Source organism: Alligator mississippiensis, chromosome 8, assembly GCF_030867095.1.
Source record: "Alligator mississippiensis isolate rAllMis1 chromosome 8, rAllMis1, whole genome shotgun sequence".
In the NCBI taxonomy this organism is placed as follows: Eukaryota; Metazoa; Chordata; order Crocodylia; family Alligatoridae; genus Alligator; species Alligator mississippiensis.
The window spans coordinates 24,781,282-24,805,548 of NC_081831.1; the positions used below are offsets into that span (position 1 = coordinate 24,781,282).

Here is a 24,267-nt window from a genome sequence, read left to right on the forward strand (position 1 = left end):
CTCATTAAGAGATTGACCCCCAAGAGCAATCTGCTGAACCCTACAAGCACCTCCCTCCAGCCCCATGCCTCCAGGTTCAACCCAACGAGCACGCGCACACCTATGTCCCCTAGCTCCCCCACACAAACACAGCCCGCCTCTGCTGCTCTTCCACTGAGCCTGGGGAGATGTAGCCCCTGTAACACTGCCCATGGGCAAATCTAGAATTTGAAAGGGGGGTGCAGGTGGTGTGGTGCCTCATTGTGTGCAACACAACACGTATTTTTCTCCAATTAAAAAATAATAGTAAAGTTTCTATATTAGGGGCTTAGGGCTGGATGTAGTTTAAGATAGAAACACAATCAGATATAGCTTTGTTGGGATGTGTATGAATTTTGTGTATCATATAGTCCATATAAAAACAAAACAAACTCAGAAAAAATAATTAAAAGACATTGTTTCATTAGCCCTGCAGTCATTAGAATGTAATGGGTTTTACATTAATAAAACTAAAACAAGCCTTCTTGAGCATCATGATGGTACCTCCAACGCTTCTCTGGAAGTTATTTCCACACCTCAGTTAATGTTTACCTCAGCTAAGGTTTTCACACCTGAATCAATGTTTTTAGATAGAGTTAAAAGTGTCTGTGGGGCTGAGTGATCAGAGCTACGTGACCAGGATCAGTGAACAGACAGTAGAATTGCAGAAGAAAGGAGAGCTTGATTAGTGGAACATCAAAACTACTGAAAAAGGAGAGGGTCCCTTAACACCAGTTGAGTGAAAAGATTATCAGGAACTAGATAGAATATGATGAGCTATGAAGTCAGTTGAATTCCCACACTGCATGAATAGAAATACTGCTACCTCTGCTGGCAGCTAGTTTTTAACATCTGGAGGAGAAACCAGGAATCACCACTGCACCCCCCCCCATCCCCCCAGATCTGCCCCTGACTGCACCCCACTTGCTCTCGGAACCTGATCTGAAGAGTCTGTGTGTGTATTGATCCCGAAGCAGCTGGCTGGGGTCAGAGGGTGCCAGGAGGAGGCAGACTGACAGGGAACTATGTCCCAAGTATGGCCCTTATAGCCATTAGGCAGGAACAGAGAGCAGCAGGTAAACATAGGGCTGGATCCTAACCCAACTTTATGCCATGCAAACAAGCTGCTCCACAGTCACCTGCTGGGTCCAACACTCCCCTGGGGCCTCAGAGCTGCTGTGGTGTGGATAGGACCCAGGCAGGAAGCTGTGGATAATGCCTGGGTTGTCGGGCAAGGTGCTTTGATATCAGGGCTGGACCCACATTCCCCAGGACCCACGTGCCTCCCTGCCCCAGTGCCAGACTCTCTTTGGCTCAGCAGGCTCTGAACCACCAGGCCCCAGGGCAACCAGCCAGGAGCAGCCCCAGATACAGGGATCAGGGCCCTGCTGAGGAATGGTAGTTCCCCATCCCCTGTCCTCTGGGGTGCTGCTAGCAAGGCCCCAGGGATGCCCCCTCAGAGGCCTTGGGTCTGGGTCAGGACCACAGTGGACAGGACTGGGAGGGCTTCTTAGGGGCTGGAAACCCAGACACCTGGGTTTTCTTCCAGCTCTGGGAGTGACATGGAATCTAGTGGATAGAGTAGGGAGCCCAGACACCTGGTTCTATTACAACCCTGGAAAGGAAGTGGGCTCTAATGGTGTAGAGCTGAGAGTCAGGATGCCCATGTTCTATCCACAACTGCGGATGGGGTGGAGGTTGGGCTTGAGTGGTTAGAACAGGGGGCCTGGAGCTAGGATGCCTAGGTTCTCTTCCCAGCTCTTGGGAGGACAGTAGACTCTAATGGGATAGGGCAGGGGGCTAGGAACAGAAAGCCTGGGTTCTTGTCCCAGCTCTGGGGGCAACGCAGGGTCTAGCTGGACAGAACGAGAGCTGGGGGGACAATGACAACAATGACACACTAGGAGCCAGTACACCTGGGTTCTCTCCCTGCCATACACTCCCGTCACGTTGCCACCTCCATGCCTCTGTTTCCCTCAGGGTAAAATCAGGGCTGTTTGTGACCTGGCTAAATTGGAAGGAATCCATGGAGAAATGATCCTGCTGTGAGTCACTGGGGCGCGGTGCAGGGCTGGTCTCTCCTTCCCAGCACCCCAGCTGTGATCCCAGGTAGGCCAGAGAGGGTCCTACAAGCGGCAGAGTTCTCCCCTGCCAGAAGCTGAGCTGGCCTGGCCTGGCTGGGTTCCAGCTGGGCCAGCAGCTTCAATTCCAGTTGCTGCTTGGGTTGTTCATCTTTCCTGTTTCCAGGCAGTGCTGTCCCACCCCAGAGGTGGCTGCATCCTGCCTCCAGCTGGGTGCTACATGGAGTAGAAAGGAGGTGTTTTTCTTTAGTCTAGTGCAGCAGCAGGGGGCATTTCTATAGACAAGCCCTGACCCTCCCCCACCTTACCGTGCTCTGAGATCTAGGTTTAGCCTGGAAATGCAGCCAGGACCTGAGCCAGCAGAATTCCTCTAGGGATTAGCGTGGGGGTTGGGACCTGCCCAGGCACTGCTTGCACTCTGCATGTCAGAGCAGGAGCAGCTGGGGTGGGGCCAACCAGGGGCTCTGTATATTCCCGCTACCCCTGAGCTGGGGGTGTGAGCTGAGCAGCCCAGCACCTAGCACTGGAAGCCAATTGGGGAGGCGGGGGGGGGGGGAGTGCCCTGAGGCCCCTGCCCTCCCCGATTCCCTACAACAGGTGGACCCCCATCTCTGTGCCAGCTCTGCCCTGCCCCAGATGCTAGAAACTCCCAGCCTGCATGGGCAGGGCTGGGGACTTGTGTGGGGTCTGCACCTGCTGGACACCAGCTGCTCTGGGCAGCAGAGTTCCTCCAGTATCCTACGAATCATGCAGTACCATGCGCTTGAACCTGTGTCTTCCCCCAGCCGTTCCCAGCTGGTGTCTCGTCTTAGCTTGGTGGGTCTTGGAGTTTGTGCTCTAATGCTGTACAGCACCTTACACCCTGGCTGTGGCCGGGCTTCCACAATGCACCTCATAATGCCCAGCGGCTTGCCCCACAGGGGCCTGCTGCTACTGCAGCCTTGACAGCCCCCTCTGGCTCCCCTGAAGGGAATGGATGGCAGCTGCTTGGACTTCAGTTAGTCTCTATGCAGTCTATATATATTTAAGTTATATTTAAGCATAGATATAGTCTGTAATGTGCAAATCCACCCTGACTTTCACAGCTCCTTGCAAGCCAGCCCCTCAACCCCCCTGCTTCTTGCACCCAGGGGTGCCCTGATGCAGCTGTGGATGGGCTGGGCATGCTGGGGATCAGGGAACAGCAGCAGGGTCCCTGGTCAGGGTCCCTGGCCCTCCCTGCTGGCTCCAGGGCCTGACCTGGGTTCCCCCAAGCTCCATGCCCTGCCCTGCCCAGCCTTCCTGGGGCTGCGGAAAGGGTGTGGTGCCCCCCTCACCGCGTGAGTCACGGGGCTGCGGCTCTGCCCTACCCCCGTGCCCTCCAGGCGGCTGAGTCTGGGGTGAGTCTGAAGCAGTACTGCAGGGCTGGGTCCTGACCCTACCCCCATAGCCCTGCAAATGCCCCTCCTCAGCCTGCCCATGCCCCCACAGGGCCCCGGCCCCCCTGGATCGCACCCCCCATGCCCACCTGCCCCCGGTAGCCCCCACGAAACCCTGCCGTGGCCACGTGCGTGGGCGGGCCCCATTCCCCCCCCCACCCCGTAACTCGATTGGCTCGTCCCCCAGTCACTCCACCCGCCTTCAGTGCTCCCTGTTAGGCAGGACGTCGTCACGCGTTACCGTTCCTATGGAGACGTTTGGGGCGGGGCGTTGCGCCTCGCTCACTCTGATTGGCTGCGAAGCCTCGGCCGGGACTCCTCGGATTTGTCGGCCCGGCGGGGGAGGCTCCGCCCCCCAGGTGAAGTCCGGCGCGATCACGTGAAGGTGGCGCGCGCCAGGAGACAGGAGCAGCAGGTGCGGAGCGCGGAGCCATGAAGCACTATGAGGTGAGGAAGCCGTCGGCGTACCCCTCGCACCGGGACCGTGACCCGCCCCCCTCCCTCGCTAGGAGGGGCCCACTGCCGGAGCGCTCCGCCCTGAGAGGTAGCGGACGCGCACTGCGCATGCACTGGCTGCTGGAGCGAGCCAGTACGCTTGCGTGGATTCGGTGAACAAGAGGGTGCATGCGCAGAGGAAAGTGGATCAAATCAGGCGGCGTGTACGCAGAAAAGAGGCTGGACGTGCGCAGGCGCACAAGATGCGATGAGGGTGGCGGGGTAAACTCGCGCATGCGCACGTGTGAGACAAAGTGGGGCATGCCCTGAGTGGGGCTGAGGACGCCTGGTTGCTGCCTGTAACCTCTGCCGCAGAGCCTTGTCCGCCGGCTGCAGGCACGGCCCAGGCCTGTGCATGCTCCAGGCAGCAGCTTGCAACGGCTGTCTCCTGCCTGCCCTCATTTGCCTCCTATATCCGCTTATCTGGGCTCTGCGGAGGCCTGGGGCGGGTGGGGGCTGCTAGTAGTCCTGGTCTGCCCAGCCAGCCAACCTGCTTAATCTTCCCAGGGAGCTGTTCCCAGGGGAGGCTGCATATGGAGGGTGTCCACACAGCCTTGCCAAGAAGGTGGGAGGGTACAGAGGCCTCCACACAGTGGTGGTAGCTCTGCACACACTCCCCTCCTAGCGCAGCTTGTAGCCTGGCAACTTCAGAGGACCTAGCTGCATGGGAGCTGCCTCCCTGAATGTCAGCAGTCCCTGTGAGCCAACGTTTTGTTTAGCCCTCAGTGTGTTAAGGATCCAGACCTCTCTCTGGAAGGCAGCAACTGGGCCAACTGGTGTGTTACATCCAGCATGGTTTGTTTTTAAACCCATACCCCTCACCCAGTAGATGTCGTAGGGTAGAAAACTAAGGGGTTTGCTTCTGCTTGGCTGCCTTCCCTGCAAAATCCATGCGTCCTTCTAGTCCTGTGATTCCAGCAAGTGGTTTTGGGAGTAAAGATGTGTGTTGCATACCAGAAGATAACAGTAGATATGAGGACAGGTGATTAGATACTACAGGTGTCTCCAGTTCCTTTTAAGGCTGCTGGGGAATATTGGGTGTGCAGACACCTATGCTCATTTGGGTAGTGTCTGGCAGCAGGGTGCTGTAGTTGTGATGGTCCAGGTATTGGAAATCATAGAAAAAATGATTACTGGACGAGACCTCAGGAGGTCACCTAGTCCAGCCTCCTGCTCAAAGCAGGACCATCCCCAACTATAGGTGTGAGGCAAGGATTTGTATGGGCAATACCTTTTATTGTACCAGCCCTGTAGCTGAGATAAAGTTAGACGAATGCAAGGCATGATGCAGAATGCCTTGTGCTCGAAAGCTTGTCTAACTTTATCCCAGCCATGATGTCGGTCCAATAAAAGATATTGCCCACAGAAGGCCTTGCCTCTTGCAAACATCTACACGATTCGCAACATCAACTCAAGAGATTTCCAGTAGGAATCCACAGCATCAAATATGGGCTGCCTTCTTGTGGGCTTGCTGAGTTCTTTGGGGCAGTAGAATTGCTCTAGTATTTTTCCATAATTAAGAAATAAATGAGAGCAAAGAGCTGGCATTTTCCTAGGGGAACCTTGAGTCTAAGAAGGTTGAGGCTGACCATTGTCTAGTCCAGTGGGGGCCAGTCTATTTGGCAAGTGGGCCACAAATTAGCCCCACACCTTCCCTGAGTGCCATTGCAGTCCCTTTCCTTGCCTAATTGGCTGCTCTGCTTTCTGCTTCCTGTCTGATCTTCTGCTCTGCTTCTGCTGTCTGTCCTGTCTGCTGCTGTGCTGCCTAGTCCTTCCTGATCTGCTACATGCCACACACACAGGCTGCCATTGCCACTCGTGGCACTCATATCGCAGCTTGGCCACCTGGGTCTAGTCTGTTCTTAGCATCTGATAAAAGTGGGCTGTCCTCTATGGAAGATCATGCCTCTCTGAGCCAGTTAATCTCTAAGGTGCTTCTCTGAGCTGCCTTCTGCCTAGCTTCAGAATAACTTGAAGAACTGCCTTTCTCTGCATCCTTCTAAGCTGGCAGTGGCAAACCTGTGGCATGAATGTCATGAGTGGCATGGGCAGCCTCTGCATGTTGTATGGCAGATTGGGGTGGGGGTGCAAGCAGTATTGACAGATAGGGCAGGGAGTAGAAAGCAAAGTAGCAGATCAGGCAGGGGTCACAGAGCAGCAATCAGAGCAGCAGATTGGGCAGGGGAAGGGGTTCAGAGTGGGACTCTGGAAGGGTGTGGGGCTGTTCTAGACAGTGCAAAATAGGCTACACAGTCAGGGATCAGCAGCCTTTCAGAGTGGCAGGCCAGGCACTTGCAACCTAGCTGCACTGAGATGCTGATCCCCTGCTACTCCAATCCCCCCCCTGCACTGTGCACTTCCTCCACCTCCTGGGTGCTGCTGAAAACCACAGCAAACACAGAAGGCTTTAAGTCACCAATTTAATGCAGCTCATTTAATTTGGTGCCCCTGCCCCCCCCCCCCGAATAGCTTGAGTGAGCGCAGCAGGATCAGGGACCTGTTAGTAGTGGGGAGGGCGACTTGGATGCCTTCTCTACACCCTTACGGGGCCAGGGGGGTCTGCTCTGTGGCCATGATTCATGGGTAATTTTACATGCATGGGGCACTGATGACCACGGCCACAGCTCCAGAGATGAGGACATTTCCGTGGTTTCCCTCTACCTGTATCCTGTACCTCCAATAACACGGTTATCCCATGGCTGCCTTTATGAGGGGCTCCTCATGGTCCTGTTTCAAGCAAGATATGCACCCTATTTCCCCCACGTACCATACATCCTGTAATATAATATGCACTGTGCTTTTGAAACGCAGAATGAAGAAGAAAAGAGCTTTGCTTGTAGCAAGTGACTGAGCAGCAGCAGAGAAGGGAGCCTGAGAGTCACATGCAGATGCAGATTTTTTTCCACAACCAGTAGAAGTGGCTCTTACCATGTTTCTCACATATAAGCACACTGAAATTTCAAACAGGTGGTTTTTGAGAAAGAGGTGTGTGTGGTGTATGAGAAAGTATGGTCAAGCTGAGGCCAGGTTATTAGATATTTCTCTCTTGCTTGCTGAAGGGCTGGGAGCCACAGGCATCAGGGGTATGGGTGTGCTGGCTTAATCCATGTTTGATCTACTCCCAGTTGCTTCCACTCATCCTGGATGAACCACTAGGAAGTATTTTTTCCCCAGACCTGGGCTGTAAGCTCAAAATTGCCTGGGTCCCAGCATGCCCTGATCCAGGGGTAACACAGAGACTCTCAGCTCCCCCCCCACACCCAGGATCGTACCTGAACAGATGCTGAAGGCGGGTGTGGAGGGTGGGAGGGGGTGTGGACTCTGAGCAAAGGATCCTGTCATGATTCCCTGATTCCTGCTTAGGTTTCTGTGGGCCAGGGAAGGCATTGGATTGCAAACTGGGTTGTAGCCAGCCTCAGCCCCAGCTGGATCCCTGGGAGGGAGCATCTGGCTGCAGAGAGGAAGGGTCTATGAGTTTTCACCACCATGTGTGTGGCATTGGTTATCCCAGAGAGCACGTGCCCAGCGCTGGAGGCTTTTGGCTTCCCCCACTTGCCTTTCATGGGGCTGCACTAGGTAATAGACACAGGGGATATGAATACAAGAAGGATCGCTTATTCCTTCTTCCCTTGCCTCTCAGAAGCTCCTGAGCTTGTGACCTCCTGAGCAAAGCCATGTGGCTGCGGGCTCCATGCCAGGGCCAGCTGATGTATGGAGCCTACAGGACCCAGCTCGTACAGCCAGGGATGAAGGGGGGCACAGCCCGACACCTGTCTTGTAAGCAGATCTGTGCTGAGATCTGCAGGGCTATTAATATAGGCTGGGAGCTGACTGTCCCTGTCAGCTCAGCAGTTCCTTCAGCTGTTCGTGTGACAGGCTGTCCTGCTAGCGAAGGGGTGTGTGTGTGTGCCTCTGTGTGCATATATGTGCATTTTGGGGTGCTTGTGCATGCATGTACGTGTGTGTGTGTGTGCGTGTGTGAACTCTGCACAGCCTGATCTGTGAGGGGAATGGAAAAGGCATCCAGGCTGGGGGCAATGTGGGGGCGGGGGATGGAATGACGGGATGGACAGGCGGACCGAACACTAGGAGGTGCCTGGGCAGGGCATGAGGCTCAGTGTTCCATGACACTGCCTCTGGGCCAGGCTGGGCTCCTGCGGCCTTGAAGCTGGCTCTTGAAGCTCTTTCCAAGGGGGACAGGAATCCTTGCAGGGCTTCAGCCTGGCCCAACAATCACTGACAGGCAGCAGGAGGGGAATCCAAGGGGCCCTGGCCCCAGGCCTTCTCCTGGCATTCCCAGCAGGTCCAGCCATGGCTCTGGCCTCAGTCCAGGCTAGATTGAGCAACTGTAGGCAGCTTGTGCCACAGCAAAACCTCCCCAGTCCATATGAATCTGATCAGGGGTAAAAGTCCTTCCTGACCCCCAATCTGGCATCAGTCTGACCCTGAGAAGAGGGACAAGACCCCCTAGCTAGGAACTTCCAGGTTTGAGTCCGAGCAGGCAGCCCAGTCACCATCCCCAGCCTGGGCTGCAGCCAACATGCAGTGCCTCTGAGGGAGGCTTAAAAACACTCTTTTGGGGGTGTTGGTTATAGCCATGTTGGTCTAAGGACATAGGCAGGCAAGGTTCTTTGGGTACCTGTGATATCTTTTATTAGACCATTTAAATAGTTGGAAAAATTCTTCTTTCCATGCTTTCAGGCACAAACACCCTTTTTTAGGCATAGGGAGAGTCAGCTGGTGCTTGTGTGCTCTCCTGGGTGGAAAAGAAGTATAAGCCAATATGCAAAACGCAGGTCTGTGAAAATGCAAATGTGTGGCAGGGAAGCTTATATTTGCATAATATTCTGTATTTGCATAATATGGGATATAATATTCTAATAATATTATCTCCCATCCCCTCTGATCTTCCCTGCCATGTATTTGAATTTTCATAGATCTGCATTTTGCATATTGGTTTACGCTTCTGTTCCACCCAGGAGAGTACACAAGCACCAGCAGACTCTCCCTAAGCCTAAAGAAGGGTATTTGTGCCCAAAAGCTTGGAAAGAGAAACTTTTGTAACTATTTAGTTGGTCTAATAAAAGATATCAGTTTCTCAAAGAACTCTGTCTGCCTTAAAAAGACCCTGACATATGTAGCAGCAAGCGGAGAGGGGGAGGTGGAACCAGCAAAGTCCAGAAGCCTGGGAAATCCTGATAATAGCATATAGCTACATGTTCACAGAGGACAGATTCACCGATAGGAAGAGTTGGGCCTGTCTCCTCTGGCATCTCTAAAGCAACAATGGTGAAGGGCAGGGAGGATGGATCACTCTAGGTCAGTGGTTCTCAACCTTTTTGGACTCGAGGCCCCTCCTTAACTTGTGAATTTAGTGATGCCTGAATTTAAAATCTCCTGTATAGATTACAGGGATTTCTTCCTTGCAGAGATGCCGGGAAGTGGGGGTAGAGTATCATCCAGGCAGGGGCAAGCCTGAGCCTATGCTTATTTGCTTATCTCTCACACCTGGCAGCACCCTTCAAAGGACCTGGTGGCACCCCAGGGTGAGCAGCAGCCTGATGGAGAACCAGTGCTCCAGACAAACCTGGTTGGGTGCTCTTCCTCTAAAGTGGGGGTGTGGAGTGGGGAATCAAGCTGAGGCATGGGTACTACAAGGGGCAGGGGCAGCTTCTGGGTGTGGCACATGGCAGATGCTGAGGGGACAGGCAGCACAGAGAAGATAGGGCAGGGAGTAGAAAGCAGAATAGTAGATCAGACTAGGAACAGGAAAAAGAGCAGCCAATGGAGCAGGGGCAGAGGACTGCGAGCAGAAAGCAGAGGTCAGATTATTGGCGTGGACTTGTTGTGGGGGGGAGGTTGCTTTCCTCTGTAGAGGGGCATGGCCCAGAAGCTGCCCCTGCCCCTTGTAGTACCCATGCCTCAGCTTGATCCCCCCCACTTTAGAGGAAGAGCACCCAACCAAGGTTTGTCTGGAGCACCGGTAGGTTTGTCTGGAGCACTGGTGGACAAGAGAAGGGGGAGGGGGGGGTTGCTTTTCTTTGTAGAGGGGCACGGCCTCTGCCTGGCATCTCAAGTGTATATTAACAACCTTCTACAGCAGCAGGACATTGGTCACTGTGGTCCCCCTGGTTTCCTTGTGGCAGTGTCAGGTGTGATGTCTGGTGTGTCAGGGATGACCATAGTCTTACATAGAGTTAGAAGATGGATTTATCTGGGGTGGTTTAGACAGGGCTGATCCTACTTCAGGCAGGGGCTTGGACTAGATTACCAATGGAGGTCCCTTCCAGCCCCACTGCTTGAGGACTCAGTGGTTCTCTCTTATTATGTCTAGTCCCTTTTTGAGCCTGGCTATACTCCCTGCCTCTGGTGATGAATTCCACAAGTTAATCATGAGCTTTCTAAAGAACAAAAGTCCTTTCTTTTCGCTTGAAATCTGTCTCCTGCTCATTTTGGTGGGTGCTCCCTCATTCGCTTACCCTGGGGCTGGGTGAAGAACAGTTCCCTGTTGCCTTTGTTTTTAGGGTTTTACAGATATTTGCAGATGATTTCATCACTGAGTGCAGACTCTGCCCATTCCCGAACACACCTGGTTAGATGTAGGTGAACAGCTGCTGCTTTTTGCCCCTGTTTTTGGAACAGATCGTGCAAATTTGGCCTGGAGACCTTGAGCTGTGCTAAACCAGAAGGTCACCACCATGCAACCACCCTGGACAGAGCTCTGAGCTCCCCTGAGAAGGGGGTGCTGGCAGGGGGTAGGGTGATTGGGGTGGGGGCAGTTCCTCTCCCTGCTCTCAGCAGCGCTGTGGACACACATTCCCCCTGGGCGGCTGGGGTTTGGCAACCAATAGGGGCAGCTTGTTCTTCCACAGCTGGCTCTGAATTAGGACTCCTTTCATGTAGGCCTTCTCACTGCTGGCAGCTCCCAACCCAGCTTTGTCTCCCACAGGAAATCAGATCAGGGCTTCTCTGCTGGGGAAGCATCAGCTTTGAGGAGTCTGATTCCTTTGGCTGCTTCTGCAAAACAAACTCCTTCACCAGCCTTTGGCTGGAGAGTCCCTGCACCCAGTTCATAGAACTAGTGCTGGCTGTGCTCCATGGAGGTCCCAGCTAGTCCAGCCCTCTTATACAAGCCAGTCCAGACACATCCTTGTCTAGCTTATTACCAAAGCTACACAGCAACCCTATTCCAGAAAGACATGCAGAGCCCCAGAACCTGCTCCAGGTGAAGCCATGGGCTGGCAGTGCCCTGCCTTCAAAGAGTGTTCTACTGTACTCAGGTAGTCCCAGGCTGAGGCCATGCTCCCACTATAGAGGAAGGCAACCCGCCCCCCTCCCAGTCTGTACCAATCTGAAATTTAAAAAATAAAATTCCTTCCTCGCTCCAAATGCAGCATTGGCCTGACCCTGAGTAGAGAGGCAAGATCCTCTAGCCAGAAGAACCCTCCGAGGTTGAGTCGCAGTAAGAGCATTGACACAGCCCAGTCACCATCCCCAGCCGAATGCCTCTGGGAAAGGTGAAAAAAGCCTTAGACATCTGTAGCAACAGGAACAGGGGGGAAAAATCCTTCCTGGCCCCATGTGGCAACCAGCAAAGTACCCATAGTAGAGCATAGACATCACTGTGCCTAGCCCTAGATCATCCCTGGTCAATGCCTGTCCAGCTTCTTCTTGAACACTTTCAGTGATGGAGAGTCCACACCTTCCCTAAATATCTATTCCACTGCTTCACTGCTCTAACACTGAAGAAGTGTTTTCTGATCTCCAATCAAAACTTATTCTGCAGCTTCGAGCCATTGGTCCACATCTTACTCTCCGCAGCAGGAGAAAAAGGTGCTTTCCCTCTTCTTTATGGCTGTCCTCAGGTGTTTGCAGACTGCTATCATGTCCCCTCTTAAATGCCTTTTCCACAAGCTGAACATGTGTAGCTCCTTTGGCCTCTCTTTGTATAGATTTGCTTTTGAAGCCCTGTATCATCCTTGTCTCCTGCCTCTGGACCCTGTCTAACTTCCCCATGTTCTTTTTAAAATATGGAGCCCCACAGTGAGACCTGAGGAAGAAAGCCTTACATTTGGAAGCTTGTCTAACTTTGTCCCAACTACATAGTTGGTCCAATAAAAGAGATCTCCCTAAGAAAGCCGAGCCCCGAACTGCACACAGTATTCTAGAGGAGGCCTAACCAGTGCTCAGTAGAGAGACAGATTCGCTATCCATGTCTTGCACCCGGTGCTTCTATTACAGCCACGTGAAAGGCAAATGGGGTTTTGCGATTCATCGTGACACTAGACTCCTGTTGAGTCTGTGATCTACCAAGACTCCCACATCCTTCTTTGTTGTGCCACCATCCAGCCAGGTGTCAGCGTTCCCAGGCTGGGGATGGTGACTGGGCTATGCCAGTGCTCTTACCAGGACAAAAAGCCTGAGGTTCCTCTCTAGAGAGTCTTGCCCCTCTGTTCAGGGTCCCAGCTAGTCCAGCCCTCTTATACAAGTCGGTCCAAACACATCCTTGTCTAGCTTATTACCATGCTAAATTTGAGGTCAGGAAGGAATCCCGCCCCCACCCCCCAGTCAGATTGGTATGAATTGGGGTGGGGTTTGCCTTTCTCTGTATTGGGGCACAGACTGTATCTGGGACCTCTTAAGTGTATATTGCCAACATTTCATAGGAGCAAGACGTTAGATGCCATGCTTCCCCTGCTTTGCCTGTGGCAGGTTAGGGTGCTAGGTCTGTGTTGTCAGGGTTGACGGTAGTTTTATGAAGAGTTTAGACAATGGATTAGTCTGGGATATTTTGGACAGGGCTGATCCTGTCTCAGGCAGGGGGTTGGATTGGGTGTGACCTCTGGAGGTCCCTTCCAGCCCCATTTCTCTGCAATTCTGTGATTCTATCTTTATTCCTTGTTCTGCCTTTCAAAAACAAGGGGCAGAATTGGGGCACAATATAAACTAGGAAATACAGTACCCCCAGTACAATCCCAGTGGTAGCTTGCCTGTTCCCACTGCAGCTCCTCCTCAGAGCCAGGAGAGACCATGGGGCCCCTTCACTGCTGAATGTGCCCACCAGGGGGTGGTGTTGTACCCCCCTTGCCCCGCCTCACCAGCTGGTTCTGTTTGCAGCCCTGCATGGTATTTGGCGGCCCCTGGACCAGCTGAAATGGGACCCGCCAGCGGAAGCTGTTAGGTAAACTGACAGCCAGCATCACCCCATTGCTACGGCTGCCTCTCCCCTGTCCCCCCCGCAGCTGGGGCACATTGGCACCACTCTGTGCCAGCTCACAGCCCAGCATCCACCTGCCCTGCCCCCACGGGCAGGATGGGGCAGCCCGAGCTCCCAGTACTGCCCCCCATGCTCCCACCCCAGCTCAGCATCCTGCTGTTACATGATGAAACACATCACCCCTGAGAGCAAGCAGGGACCAGATGCATCCTTGTCCCACCCCCTGCCTCAGTTTCCCCACCCTTACAGGACCTGGGTTCATCTTGCCCAGTCTCTGCTTCTCCAGTGACAGACAACTACACCATTACAGAGTACTACTCCTCCTCCCTTCCTTTTCCTCCCCCGTCCCCACCATCTGCTCCCTAATCCCTGACTGGAGAGATCCTGATGGGCCCAGGTCAGAGCCCCCCCATCCCCCTTCCCTCCCCTGGAACCAGCCTCTGCTGAGGTGGGGGGTACTCAGGGCTGCATCTGCCTGGGGAGCAGGGCTCCAGCTGGGTAGCAGGAGCTCCCCCTACCCCCTGCCTCCCTGCTGTGGCTGGAGGAGCTGAGAAGGAACCTGATCCTGGTGTTAAAACATTCTCAATCAGCGAGGATTAAGACTGATGCTGCGGCATTCATTCCCATGCTAGGCACTGATGCAACATAGGGGGAGGAGCCTTACATCTAGCCTGGGAGGGGCCGTGGCTGACAGGCTGGGAAACATGCAGCTCCATGCAAGGGGCCCAGTGGCCCAGGCATCCCACCTGTCTCTGGGGCTGGGCTCGGGGAACCACTGCCAGCCCAGCATCCACCTGCCCTGCCTCAGACCCACATGTGGGGTGAGCGGCTCTGGGAGTTGTGGTTTTGATCCATCCACAGCTCTACCCCCCGCCCCCAGGCTCTTTGGACTCTTCTGGGGGCTTCAGCCTAGTGGGGACAGAGTCAGGGCAGGCTCTCTGTGCTGTTGGGTCTGGGCTGGGGGCTCTCTATCCCATCAGCCCAAGCTGCAGGGACTGTGAGTGGGGAGGAAATGTGGGGGCATGTCCCTGGGAGGGCTTGGACCCTTGCAGACTGGCAGCCATGGTGCTTCGGGGGGATGTCCAGACCAGGGCCCATGGGTGGAGGGGATTGGGGTGAGAGGTTTGTCAGGGGTGCGGGCACTTGCCCTTGGACCAGCTCCTGCCTGACCCCATGGTGTGGGTCAGCATACAGTTCTGGGTTCAGAATCACATGCACTGGCATGTCCTTGCTCCCGGCCTCAGTTCCCCCCCAGTCCCCTCCTCAGATACCAGCTCTGCCCTGCAGTTGCAAAGCAGCCAGACCTCTCTGCAGCTGAGGTACAAACTCCTGGCTTCCTTCCCTCTGTGGGGCTGCTGGCTGCAGCCCAGTTGCCTGTCTGCCCTACCGGGGGGGCTCCCCCGGGGTGGGGCTCCCCTGCTCCAAACCCATCACTCCCTACAGCCACTCGGGCCTGGGTGTAAAGGCTAGGCTGGCTGGAGCAGGAGGAGTTGTGGGGGCCATGCCAATCCCTCCAGTGCTAGGGGCTTGTCTGGGAAGGCCACAAAGCAGATCTCCCCCCGTCTCCCTCTCAGGGCAAGTAAGTGAGTCCTACCTGAAGGCAGTTGCACTGCGCTGGACATGCAGCTCCCTGGTCCCTGAGGCTGGTTACATCCCATGGTGGCAGTGCTAGGGTAGCAGGTCTGCCCCTTCCTCTGTCTGCGCCTTGGGGCTGGCTTCCCCTGAACACACTGCTGCCTCCAGGACCCTCTGGTGACCCTCCCTGGAGCCTCGGTGGCTCCTTGTTGTTTCCAGGGGGGTGGAGGCATGTGACAGCCCTCCCAGCACCCAGGTAGGTGGCTATTAATACCCAGCTTGGCCCCGGGCCCCACTATCTGCTGAGAACACAGATCTCCAGCCAGGCCACCCCCACATCCAGGCTGCGCAGTGACTCATAGCCTAGTTGTGGGGTGGGGGGGTCAGAAGCAGCTTATGTTGGGGCTGGAAGGGGTCAGGGACTCTGGTGCAGTCTCCCCTGGACAGACTGAGCTCCCCCAGCCCCATTGCAGCTGGAGCAAGCTTGGGCATGGGCTGTCTTGTAAGGGTGGGGAAACTGAGGCAGGGGGCAGGGCGAGGAACACAGGATGCATCTGTTGTGGGCTGGGTTTTCAGCCTGGCAGCCACTACCCCCAGCCCCACACCTTCCCCCTGGAGCCAGAGTTCAGCTGCTGCCTCTGGACCCAGGGGCTATAACTGTGCAGGTCTCTTGTGGGGACTTGATGCCCACTATGGGATGCTGCCAGCACAGCCCTATCCCAGAGGCACCCCCAGCTTCCACCCCCCCCCTCCCCCCCACTGAACTGCTGGGTTCACCTACTTGCTCCCCATTACACCCTGATAAGTGATGAGACTGGGCCTGGCTGGCACATCTGGCAGTGAGCATGGGGGGCAAGGGGTGCTTGGTGGAATAGGGGAGCTTTGGGCACTGTCTCATCCCACCCTGGTAGGGGGGAAAGAGGCCAGGCCCCAATCCCCTGTGGAGCTGTGGGTCACTCCCCAAGGCATACAGTCCCTGGTGCGACAGGTTCTTGCCTGCCACATAGGGACTGCCTCCCCAGGAGCTGGGCTCTGCTTGATCCTTCCCTGGGGTGGATGGACAGCATTAATGAGAGAGGCTGGCCCCCTGCCTTGGCCCATTCAAAGGGCTGGGCGCTGGGGCAGTGCTAGCCTCCCTGCAAGCTGGTGGTGCCTTTAAAAAGGCCCTGGACCCGAGGAGCCAGCCTGGTTATATTTAGCTGGGCGCGGGCGCAGCACTGATCGGGTTACCCCTCGGAAGGCAGCTCCAGCCGCTCTAAGCTGTTGGCGGAGGCGCTGATCCCTGGGGATCCCCTGGGCGGGCGCAGCAGAGCCCTGGGGGGTGGCATGGAGGGTGGTGGGGCAGCAGGCGAGGGGGGGCAGGCAGTGCCTGGTGGGGCAGAGGGCACGGGGTTGTGGCGCCCGCCCAAGGTGGCCAAGAAGGCTAAGAAGGCCGTTCTCTTCTTCGAGGTGGAGATCCTGGATGCCAAGACGCGTGAGAAGCTCTGCTTCCTCGACAAGGTGAGTGGCTGTGGGCACCTACTTCCCCGGGGGTGGGGGGTGGAGGGAGCATAGGGTGAAGCTCAGTGACCCCATCCCCTGGACACAAGGGAAGTGGGGGGTGCCACCCTGTACAGGGTGGGGTACTAGGATGTGCCACCATGTACTGGCATGGAGTATGGCAAGACATGCCACCCTGCAAGGGGAAGAAGTGAGGCATGCCACCCTGCATGGGGGAGGGGGTACTGGGGTGTGCCATTCTGCACAGGGGGGTGTTGGCATATCCCAGCCTGCATGGTAGGGGAGATGTTGGGGTGTGCCATCCAGTCCGGGGGGGGGTGCTGGGGTGTGCCATCCTGCACTAAGGGAGCAGGTCATGCCACCCTGCATCGGGGGGGATGTTGTGGTGTGCCACCCTGCACTGGTTGCGGGGATGCTGTGGGGTGTGACCTGCTGCAGGGGGATACTGTGGCATGCCATCCTGCCGGAGGTGGGGGGTTGCTGGGGTGTATAGTTACACCATAGGCTGGGGGTGCCACTGCAGCCCTCTCCCTGGAGCTGACATGGCCAGGCAGTGCCAGGTGTGCCTGCCTGTGCCAGCCCTCAGTGGCAGGTGTGCCCCAGCACCCCCCTCCCCACAGCATGTTGTGTCCCCCCTCTGCTACTGGGGTGCAGCTGAGATCCTATCTATTTCCTGCCCTCCGCCGACAATACTTCAGCCCTGACCTACTTCCAGACTGCTCATGGCCCAGCCTGGGCAGCATGGTGGGGGCCCATACCCAGGGCAGCATCTCCCCAGGCTCACATGCGCCCCAGGCCAGCTGGCAGGCCCCTAGAGACCCCTCGTTGGTATGCGTTCAGAGCCTGCCCCCAGGCACCTCTGCCTGCTTCCCACCCTGCCCACTGCCCCCTGGCCTGCCCAGAATCTTTGCTGTTCCCACCTCCGCTACATCTAGGGGTCTCATCCCTTTCTAAGCCACTCCCCAACCCCAGCTTCAGTCACTGGGCTGTAACCATCTGTGGGCTCTAGATCGTGCTGTCACTTTGGGGGCACAGGCTGGGCTGCTGAGGAGGGTCTGGCAGCAGCCTGGGCCCTGGAGCCAGATGCATAGAGGTGCCAGCCCCCCAGCTGAACCAGCTGCCACAGGCTGGGGCCGGAGAGAACTAGGGCTCTGGCTAGGCCCCCCAGCCTCCCACCCCATGCGGGAGCTCCAAGGGAAGGGGCTGGGCCATGCATACACATATGTGTATGTATAGGCATGCGTGGGCCCAGATGCCCCCTACCTGGAAGAATGACTTGGGGTGATGGGGGGGCAGGGTGGCTGTCTGCCTGCCTAGGCCTCTTGCCCTGGGGTTGTGGGGACTGGCTGGGCAACAGGAGACATCCACACTGACAGAGCTCAGGAGCCCTCCTAGTGCCAGGGACTGGCGAGGGGTCTCTATCCCTGGCATCTTTCTGAAGGACCTCAGAGTCAGGGCCCGGGGTGGTTCATCCAAGTTCTCTCCTGGCCCAGTCATCTGGAGCCCTGGCATCTGTTCTCCCAGCATTCCTTGATGTCATGTGTGGACCAGGCTATGGCACCTGCAGGATCCAGGGCCCAAGATAGGGACTGCTGGGCACTGGGGAAGTGAGACCTCCATCAGTGCCCCAGTGTCCAGCACCTTGGCCTGGCCTGGCATTAGTGTCCAGGCACCAGCCTTGCCTGCCTCTGGCTCCCTCCTGAAAACCAGCCCTCCTGCTTTTAGGCCCCTCTTCTCTGGATGGACAGGCCTGCCCCATACCACCCCCCTCCACCCAGCCAGGGCTTTTCCCCCAGGGGTCTGGACACAGTGCAGGGTCCCTTAGCAACTGGATTTGGGGAAGAATCAGCCCTGTGCCCATCACCAGGAGCCCCACAAGGCCCCCTTCTGTGAGGATGTCCCCCTGGAGCTGGGTGCTGGGGAAACTGAGGCATGAAGCCAAGAGAAAGGGGGCTGCATGGCTGATGGGTGCTGAGGGTGAGGAGAGAACCCAGGGTCCTTCCTCTGCCCACCCTCCCTGCCATTCCACCACCCAAGTCTGCTGCTTCTTCAGCCCTTGATCTCAAAGAGGGGAGAGTGAATTCAGAGGCAGGGGTCTGTGTCTGATTCTGTTTTTTGGGGAGGGGTGGGGGTGTGTTATGGCAGGGCTCAGAGCTGGTAGGGGCCAGATAGGGCTTCCCCTTTCCACCCCCCACCAGCCCTTGCCCCAGTTCTAGCCTCTGCCAGGGGGCACTTTCCTGTGGCTTGGCCAGGGCCTGGGGTTTCCCCTGCCCCCCCTGCGGGGTGGGGAAGGGTCCAGTGTCCCCCTGGCCAGACCAGAGTCTGGCTGCATCGATGCAGCTGGAGCTAATCCTTCCTAAGATGCCCGTCCCTGCAGAGCTGTGGGGAGCCGAGAAAGACCCTCCTGCTTAGGGAGCCAGGGCCTGCCTGGCAGTTGTTGGACACCTAATACCAGCACCTACTGGGCGTGTGTGTGCGTTTGTATTTGCCTGTGTGATGGGGCCCTGGGAAGCAGTGGGCAGAGGGCATCTGGCTTCTCCAGCCTTGGTGTTTGGCCCCTGTCCAGTGTCGCCTCTTTTCCCCATGCCCCACAGGGTGGGCATGCAACCCTGGCACTTCTCCTAGCAGACATATGGCTGTCTCCAGCTGGAAGAGGTGTGTGTATGTACACGTGTGTGTGTGTGTGTGTGTGTGTGTGTGTGTGTACCCTTTCCCAGTTCTGGGGAGCAGGCTCGCAGCATGGGGAGAGCGGTTGGGGTAAGGGGGAACATGGCCTACACTCACCACTCACTGTCTGCATATGTCTGTCCAGGTAGAGCCCAATGCCACCATCGCTGAGATCAAGACGCTCTTCACCAAGTCCCGTATGTATGGGCACCTGTGGGGTCCTGTAGGCCACCCCTCCCACCCTCTCAGGGGACTTCTCCTGTTCCCCACTCCTCCCCCAGCATCTCATGGGGATTCCTTCTGCCATCCTGGCCCCTCCCCTCTGCCTCCCAGCATCTCATGCCCCCTCCCCCCCCTTGCACCCTGTCACAGGGGGCGCCCACCATTAATGTCCCTTCTTGCATCTGGCCCTGGCCTACAGCCCCCCCAAGAGGGTAGGGTCTGCACATCCCAGCGGGCAGGGCACTGGGCCGGGGGCTGTCTTCATCTTGGGGAAACCTCCTGTATCACAATGGAACAGGGCAGAAGGGAGGAGGGGAAACTGAGGCACAATGGGGCCAGGCGGGAGCCCCGGAGTAGCAGGAGTCACGGTGCCACCTGCTGTTCCCTCTTCAGATCCCCAGTGGTACCCGGCTAGACAGTCCCTGCGTCTGGACCCCAGTAAGTGCACCCACTACCACCCCCAGCGTCCCATCGTGGTGGCCTGGGCTTGGGGACAGGTGCTGGATCTGGGCTGGGGTGGGAATGAATCCCAGCCCCCACCTCCCGCTGCAGCCAGGGGCAGATGGCATTAACTTGGCTGGCAGGGGGAGGTATCACTCTGGCTCCTAGGGCCTCAGGGGTTTCATGTCCCACTGCCTCCCCTCACTGACTCTCTGCCCCCACACCCCAGAGGGCAAGTCTTTAAAGGATGAAGATGTGCTGCAGAACCTGCCTGTGGGCACAACAGCCACCCTCTACTTCCGGGACCTGGGCGCCCAGATCAGCTGGGTGACGGTGAGAGATACCCGCCCTGCCTGGGGGATCCCCCCCCCTCCCACTGTGGGGATTCCTCCTCACCCTTGGAAACCTCTCCATCCCTGTGTCACTCCCAGGGATACCCCCCAACCCAGGGGATACCTCCTGTTCCAGCCCCTCCCCCACCATGGGGATCCCCTGAGGCAGATAGTCCTGAGTGTGGGATGCCCCAAGGATCTGATCTGCCCCCTCAACTCACATGCCCCCACCAGGTGTTCCTGACAGAATACGCGGGGCCCTTGCTCATCTACCTGCTCTTCTACTTCCGTGTGCCCTTCATCTATGGCCCCAAGTACGACTTCACCTCCAGCCGCCACTCAGTCGTCCAGTGAGTATGGAGGATAGGGACATGGGGGGGCAGGGTCATGAGAGTGAGGGGCTTGGACCTAGCGTGGGATGTGGCATATGGAGGAGGTTAAATGAAGGGAGCAGGTTGCTGGGGCCTGGTCAGGGATGGGGGCAACAGCCAGGGACTTGGGTAGGTGGAGCCATGTGGGGAGGTGGGGGGGCAGGCAGAGAGGGCCATGTTGCCAGGGGAGGTGGGGGGTATGTGCTGGGGGCACAGCTGTGGGAGTGGGGCAGGACACTGGCACCTGGTGGCCAGAACGTGTTGGGGTTTGAAGGGAAAGGCCATGATTTGTTTGTTGTTTTGTTTTGTTTTGTTTTTTTGGGGGGGGGGCAAGGCTCAGGGGCCTGGCAGGGGGGCACATGCTGGGGCTGGGGGGGTGGCTGGGGGCATAGCAACTTGTGGGGGAAGGGGGGGGCCAGGGGGACCCCAGGCAGTCCCCCCCCAGGGCATGGGGCACCAGGGGCCTTAGGCTGGTCTGTCCTGCCCCACCCGTGATTTCCTAATGCCCCGCCCCTCCCCTTCCCCCCCAGCCTGGCCTGCATCTGCCACTCGTTCCACTATGTGAAGCGCCTGCTGGAGACGCTGTTTGTGCACCGCTTCTCCCATGGCACCATGCCCCTGCGCAATATCTTCAAGGTGAGAAGCGGGTGGGGGCAAAGGTTAGGTGGGGGGCGCTCTCAGACCCCTGGGTTCCCCATGGCTGGCACTGCCCTCACCCAGCACCTCATCTGTCTGCCTCTAGAACTGCACCTACTACTGGGGCTTTGCTGCCTGGATGGCCTATTACATCAACCACCCCCTCTACACCCCGCCTGGTGAGTACCCCACCTCAGGCTGTGGTATCCCATAATGCACTGCACAAGGCTCCCAGCCCCACAAGAGAGCCATGGGGGCCTGGAGGTGCTGTAGCCAAGGGGATTCCCTATGCCAGAGCCATCCCAGGTCCTTGCCCCCCAGCTGAGCTTAGCTCATGCCTGGTTCAGTCCTGGAGAAGGTCCTTAACCACACAGGGGGCTGGGGCATCCTTCCAGGATCCCCCCTGCCCCTGGCTGCACCTTGTTGGGCTCCCATAGCCCCCTCATGCTCCCCGGGGGTGGGAGAGAATTTGGGTAGGGAGAGGGGCCATTGCCTTGTTGCCCCCAAGTTGCTTGGGCCCAGAGGTGCCACTCCATGTACCCAGGCCTGGACAGCATGTCCTCTGCCTGGCTGACCTCTCTAACCTTTGACCTCTGCCTCCCCCCTGTAGCCTATGGAGAGGATCAGGTGAAACTGGCACTCATCATCTTCCTGGTAAGAACTGGGGGTGGAGTAGAGATAAGGGTTGGGGGTTTGCGGGGAGGTTGAGAGTACCCCTTGAGGGGGCTGCAGGGGGAGGAGAGTGCCAGGGTGGAGGGTCAGACCTGGGGGCTGGGGGAGGTGGCACAGGGCTGTGATTGGGAGTGGCTGGACTCAGCTGCCAGGGGCTGGTATGGCACTGCCCCCCTAGTCTGCTAGGAGCCTTGATGGTGGGGGGGGGGACCAGGTGGTTTGGGGGGCTGCCCCTCCCACCTGATCCCTGGTCTGCTTCCTGCCACAGTTCTGCCAGTTGGGGAACTTCTCCATCCATATTGCCCTGCGTAACCTGCGGCCAGCTGGTGAGTGTGTATGCATGTACACGTGTGTATATGCATGCTTGTGTGCCCAAGCCAGGGCTTCATTGGGGGAAGGGGAAGAGATCCTACCAGGTCTGGGGCTGTGTTGCGAGGGGACGGGGCCTGTGGTCTGAGGCTTCATCCCCCTGGGAGTTGAGGGAGCCAAGCCCAGGTGCAACCCCATCCAGCCCTTCCTGGCCAGTGCCACTGCCTCCCCCCGCCCTTGCATAGGAGCCCACAAAAAACCGCCCTACCTCCAAGCCCTGGGGGGCAAGCCCAGGGGGTCCTAGCCTGGCTAAGCTACTTTCCCAGAAAGTTCCTCTGGGCCTGAGGTCCCAGAGAGTGGAGCCGGCTGGGAGCAAATGCCTCCCCACACCCAGGTCAGGACGAGAGGGCTGAGATGGGGGTGTGGGGATGTGGACAGGAGAGGGATTGAGGCTGGCATTGTGACCCAGCTATGCTCTGCCCCCCACCAGGCTCCAAGACACGGAAGATCCCATACCCAACCAAGAACCCCTTCACCTGGCTCTTCCTGCTTGTGTCCTGCCCCAATTACACCTATGAGGTGAGATCCACCCCCACTGCCAACCAGCAACAGTAAGTGGGAGTGGGGGGAGAGCTGCAGGGTGAAGTCAGGTTCCCTGCTGTCAGAGGGATGCAGGGCTCCTTGGGGAGGCAGGGGGCTGTGGGTTGGGAGTGAGAGGCACCCCAGGGTTGGGAGTGGGGGCAGGAGGACCCCTCCTGGTGTGGCTGCCCCCTCACAGGCCCTGCATCCCCAGGTCGGCTCCTGGATTGGCTTCACCATCATGACACAGTGTCTCCCAGGTGAGCTGGGGTTGGGGGATGTGGGGAGAGGGCAGGGCTCTGGGGCTGCAGTGACTCACCCAGCATGCTGTGGGTGGCCACCAGGGCCAGGTCCCCTTCTCCAATGGGGCTCCAAGCATCTCACAAGATAAAACTGAGGCATGCTCTCCCCAGTGTGTGTGTGGGGGAGGGGGGGAGAAGCAATTGTCAGCTAACACCACTGGCCAGGGGCTGTCCTTCCTACCCCCCTCCCCGCTGCATGTAGCTCCTAGCACCTCACAAGGAGAAACTGAGGTAGATAGGATGCGAGGGGCCTGCAGCATCCTGGGGCTGTAGTATGCTTCACCTGCTGTATCCAGGGCTGGGTGGAGAAAACCAGGGCCGGAACCCCCCCTCCCCTTTTCACCCCCTGTAGGGCTCCCTGCATCTCCCAAGGTGAAACTAGGCACAGTGGGGAAGGGGGATGCTGCCATACCCCTGACATCTCCCCCACCACCGCAGTGGCACTGTTCTCGCTGGTGGGCTTTGTGCAGATGACAATCTGGGCCAAGGGGAAGCACCGCAGCTATCTGAAGGAGTTCCGTGACTACCCTGCCCTGCGCTCGCCCATCGTCCCCTTCCTGCTCTGAGCTGCTGCCAACGCCTCCCTGCCTCCACCCAGGTCCCTGCGGCTGCCCCCCCATCTTCTCCAGACTACAGCCCCTGCCCCTCCTGTCCTATGCTGGGGGAGATAAACACCCTGGGACTGATGGGAGGCACCTGCCCTGGACCTGGATCCCAGATCCTTCAGCTCCAGCCAGGCTGGGGGGAGTTGTCACCCCTTGGGTGTGCAGTGCCCCTGCTGGCTGCCTGGCATCCTCCACACTGGAAAGCTCCTGGGAGACCCCTACCCTCCTTGTGCTGGGGGAGCCCCAGAACTAGCTCAGCCCTTCCCCAGTGCCTTCTGGGGCTGGTGAGGGGCTTGTAGATAAAGCAGAGAGTCCCAAGGGCACCACTACACCAAGTGGGGAGCTTGTGAGGGAGAGAAGAGTCTCAGGCAGCCCCATTCATCTTAAGCACAGCAGTGCTTCCCTTCCTTACTGAGGCCTGCCTTTCCCCCAAGGGGTGACTGCTGGAGTCAGGGAGCAGATGGGCTAATGCTGCCCCCCCCCCCACAAGGCAGCAGCTACAGTGTAATGTCACCCTTGGAGAAGGGGAAGTTCCTGCCCTGTGTGGTTGGCTCTGGCCTTGTCTCTGACCCTGGGCCCAGGCAGTGCTGAGGTCAGTGTGTCCCATGTATCCCCCTCCATACATCTGGCCTGTGCCCCTGGTCAGTCTTAGCTGCAGCCACCTGTAAGTGGAAGCAGGGGCGGACCCAGGGGAATAAATGAGCCAATGACTCTGGTGCCCTGTCTGTGTTTCTACTGTGACTGCATGTGTTGGGGGGGGTGGAGGGCAGGCAGGTCAGGCACTTATGGGCTCTCTTAGGCGGGGTCTGGCACCACCAGCCCTGGCA

At 57.4% G+C, this 24,267-nt stretch overlaps 1 protein-coding gene across 3 annotated transcripts; it reads left to right on the forward strand.

Moving 5' to 3' along the window:
- The first annotated feature begins 3,816 nt into the window (after positions 1-3,816).
- Positions 3,817-24,156, forward strand: TECR (trans-2,3-enoyl-CoA reductase). Of its 3 annotated transcripts, none has more exons than XM_059732417.1 (13): positions 3,817-3,964; positions 16,254-16,304; positions 19,117-19,168; positions 19,587-19,631; positions 19,864-19,967; positions 20,201-20,316; positions 20,868-20,973; positions 21,080-21,152; positions 21,584-21,627; positions 21,914-21,971; positions 22,445-22,565; positions 22,748-22,793; positions 23,188-23,267. In XM_059732417.1, exons 1-12 carry the CDS (start codon positions 3,950-3,952, stop codon positions 22,776-22,778), a joined length of 816 nt encoding a protein of 271 aa, XP_059588400.1. In that variant the 5' UTR covers positions 3,817-3,949; the 3' UTR covers positions 22,779-22,793; positions 23,188-23,267. The 3 variants fall into 3 exon arrangements, with proteins under 3 accessions (XP_059588400.1, XP_059588399.1, XP_006271163.1); XM_059732416.1 differs by lacking the exon at positions 23,188-23,267 and adding an exon at positions 23,274-23,361 and having other exon boundaries at positions 3,820-3,964; XM_006271101.4 differs by lacking the exon at positions 23,188-23,267 and adding an exon at positions 23,274-24,156 and having other exon boundaries at positions 3,826-3,964; positions 22,445-22,533.
- The last annotated feature ends 111 nt before the right edge of the window (positions 24,157-24,267 follow it).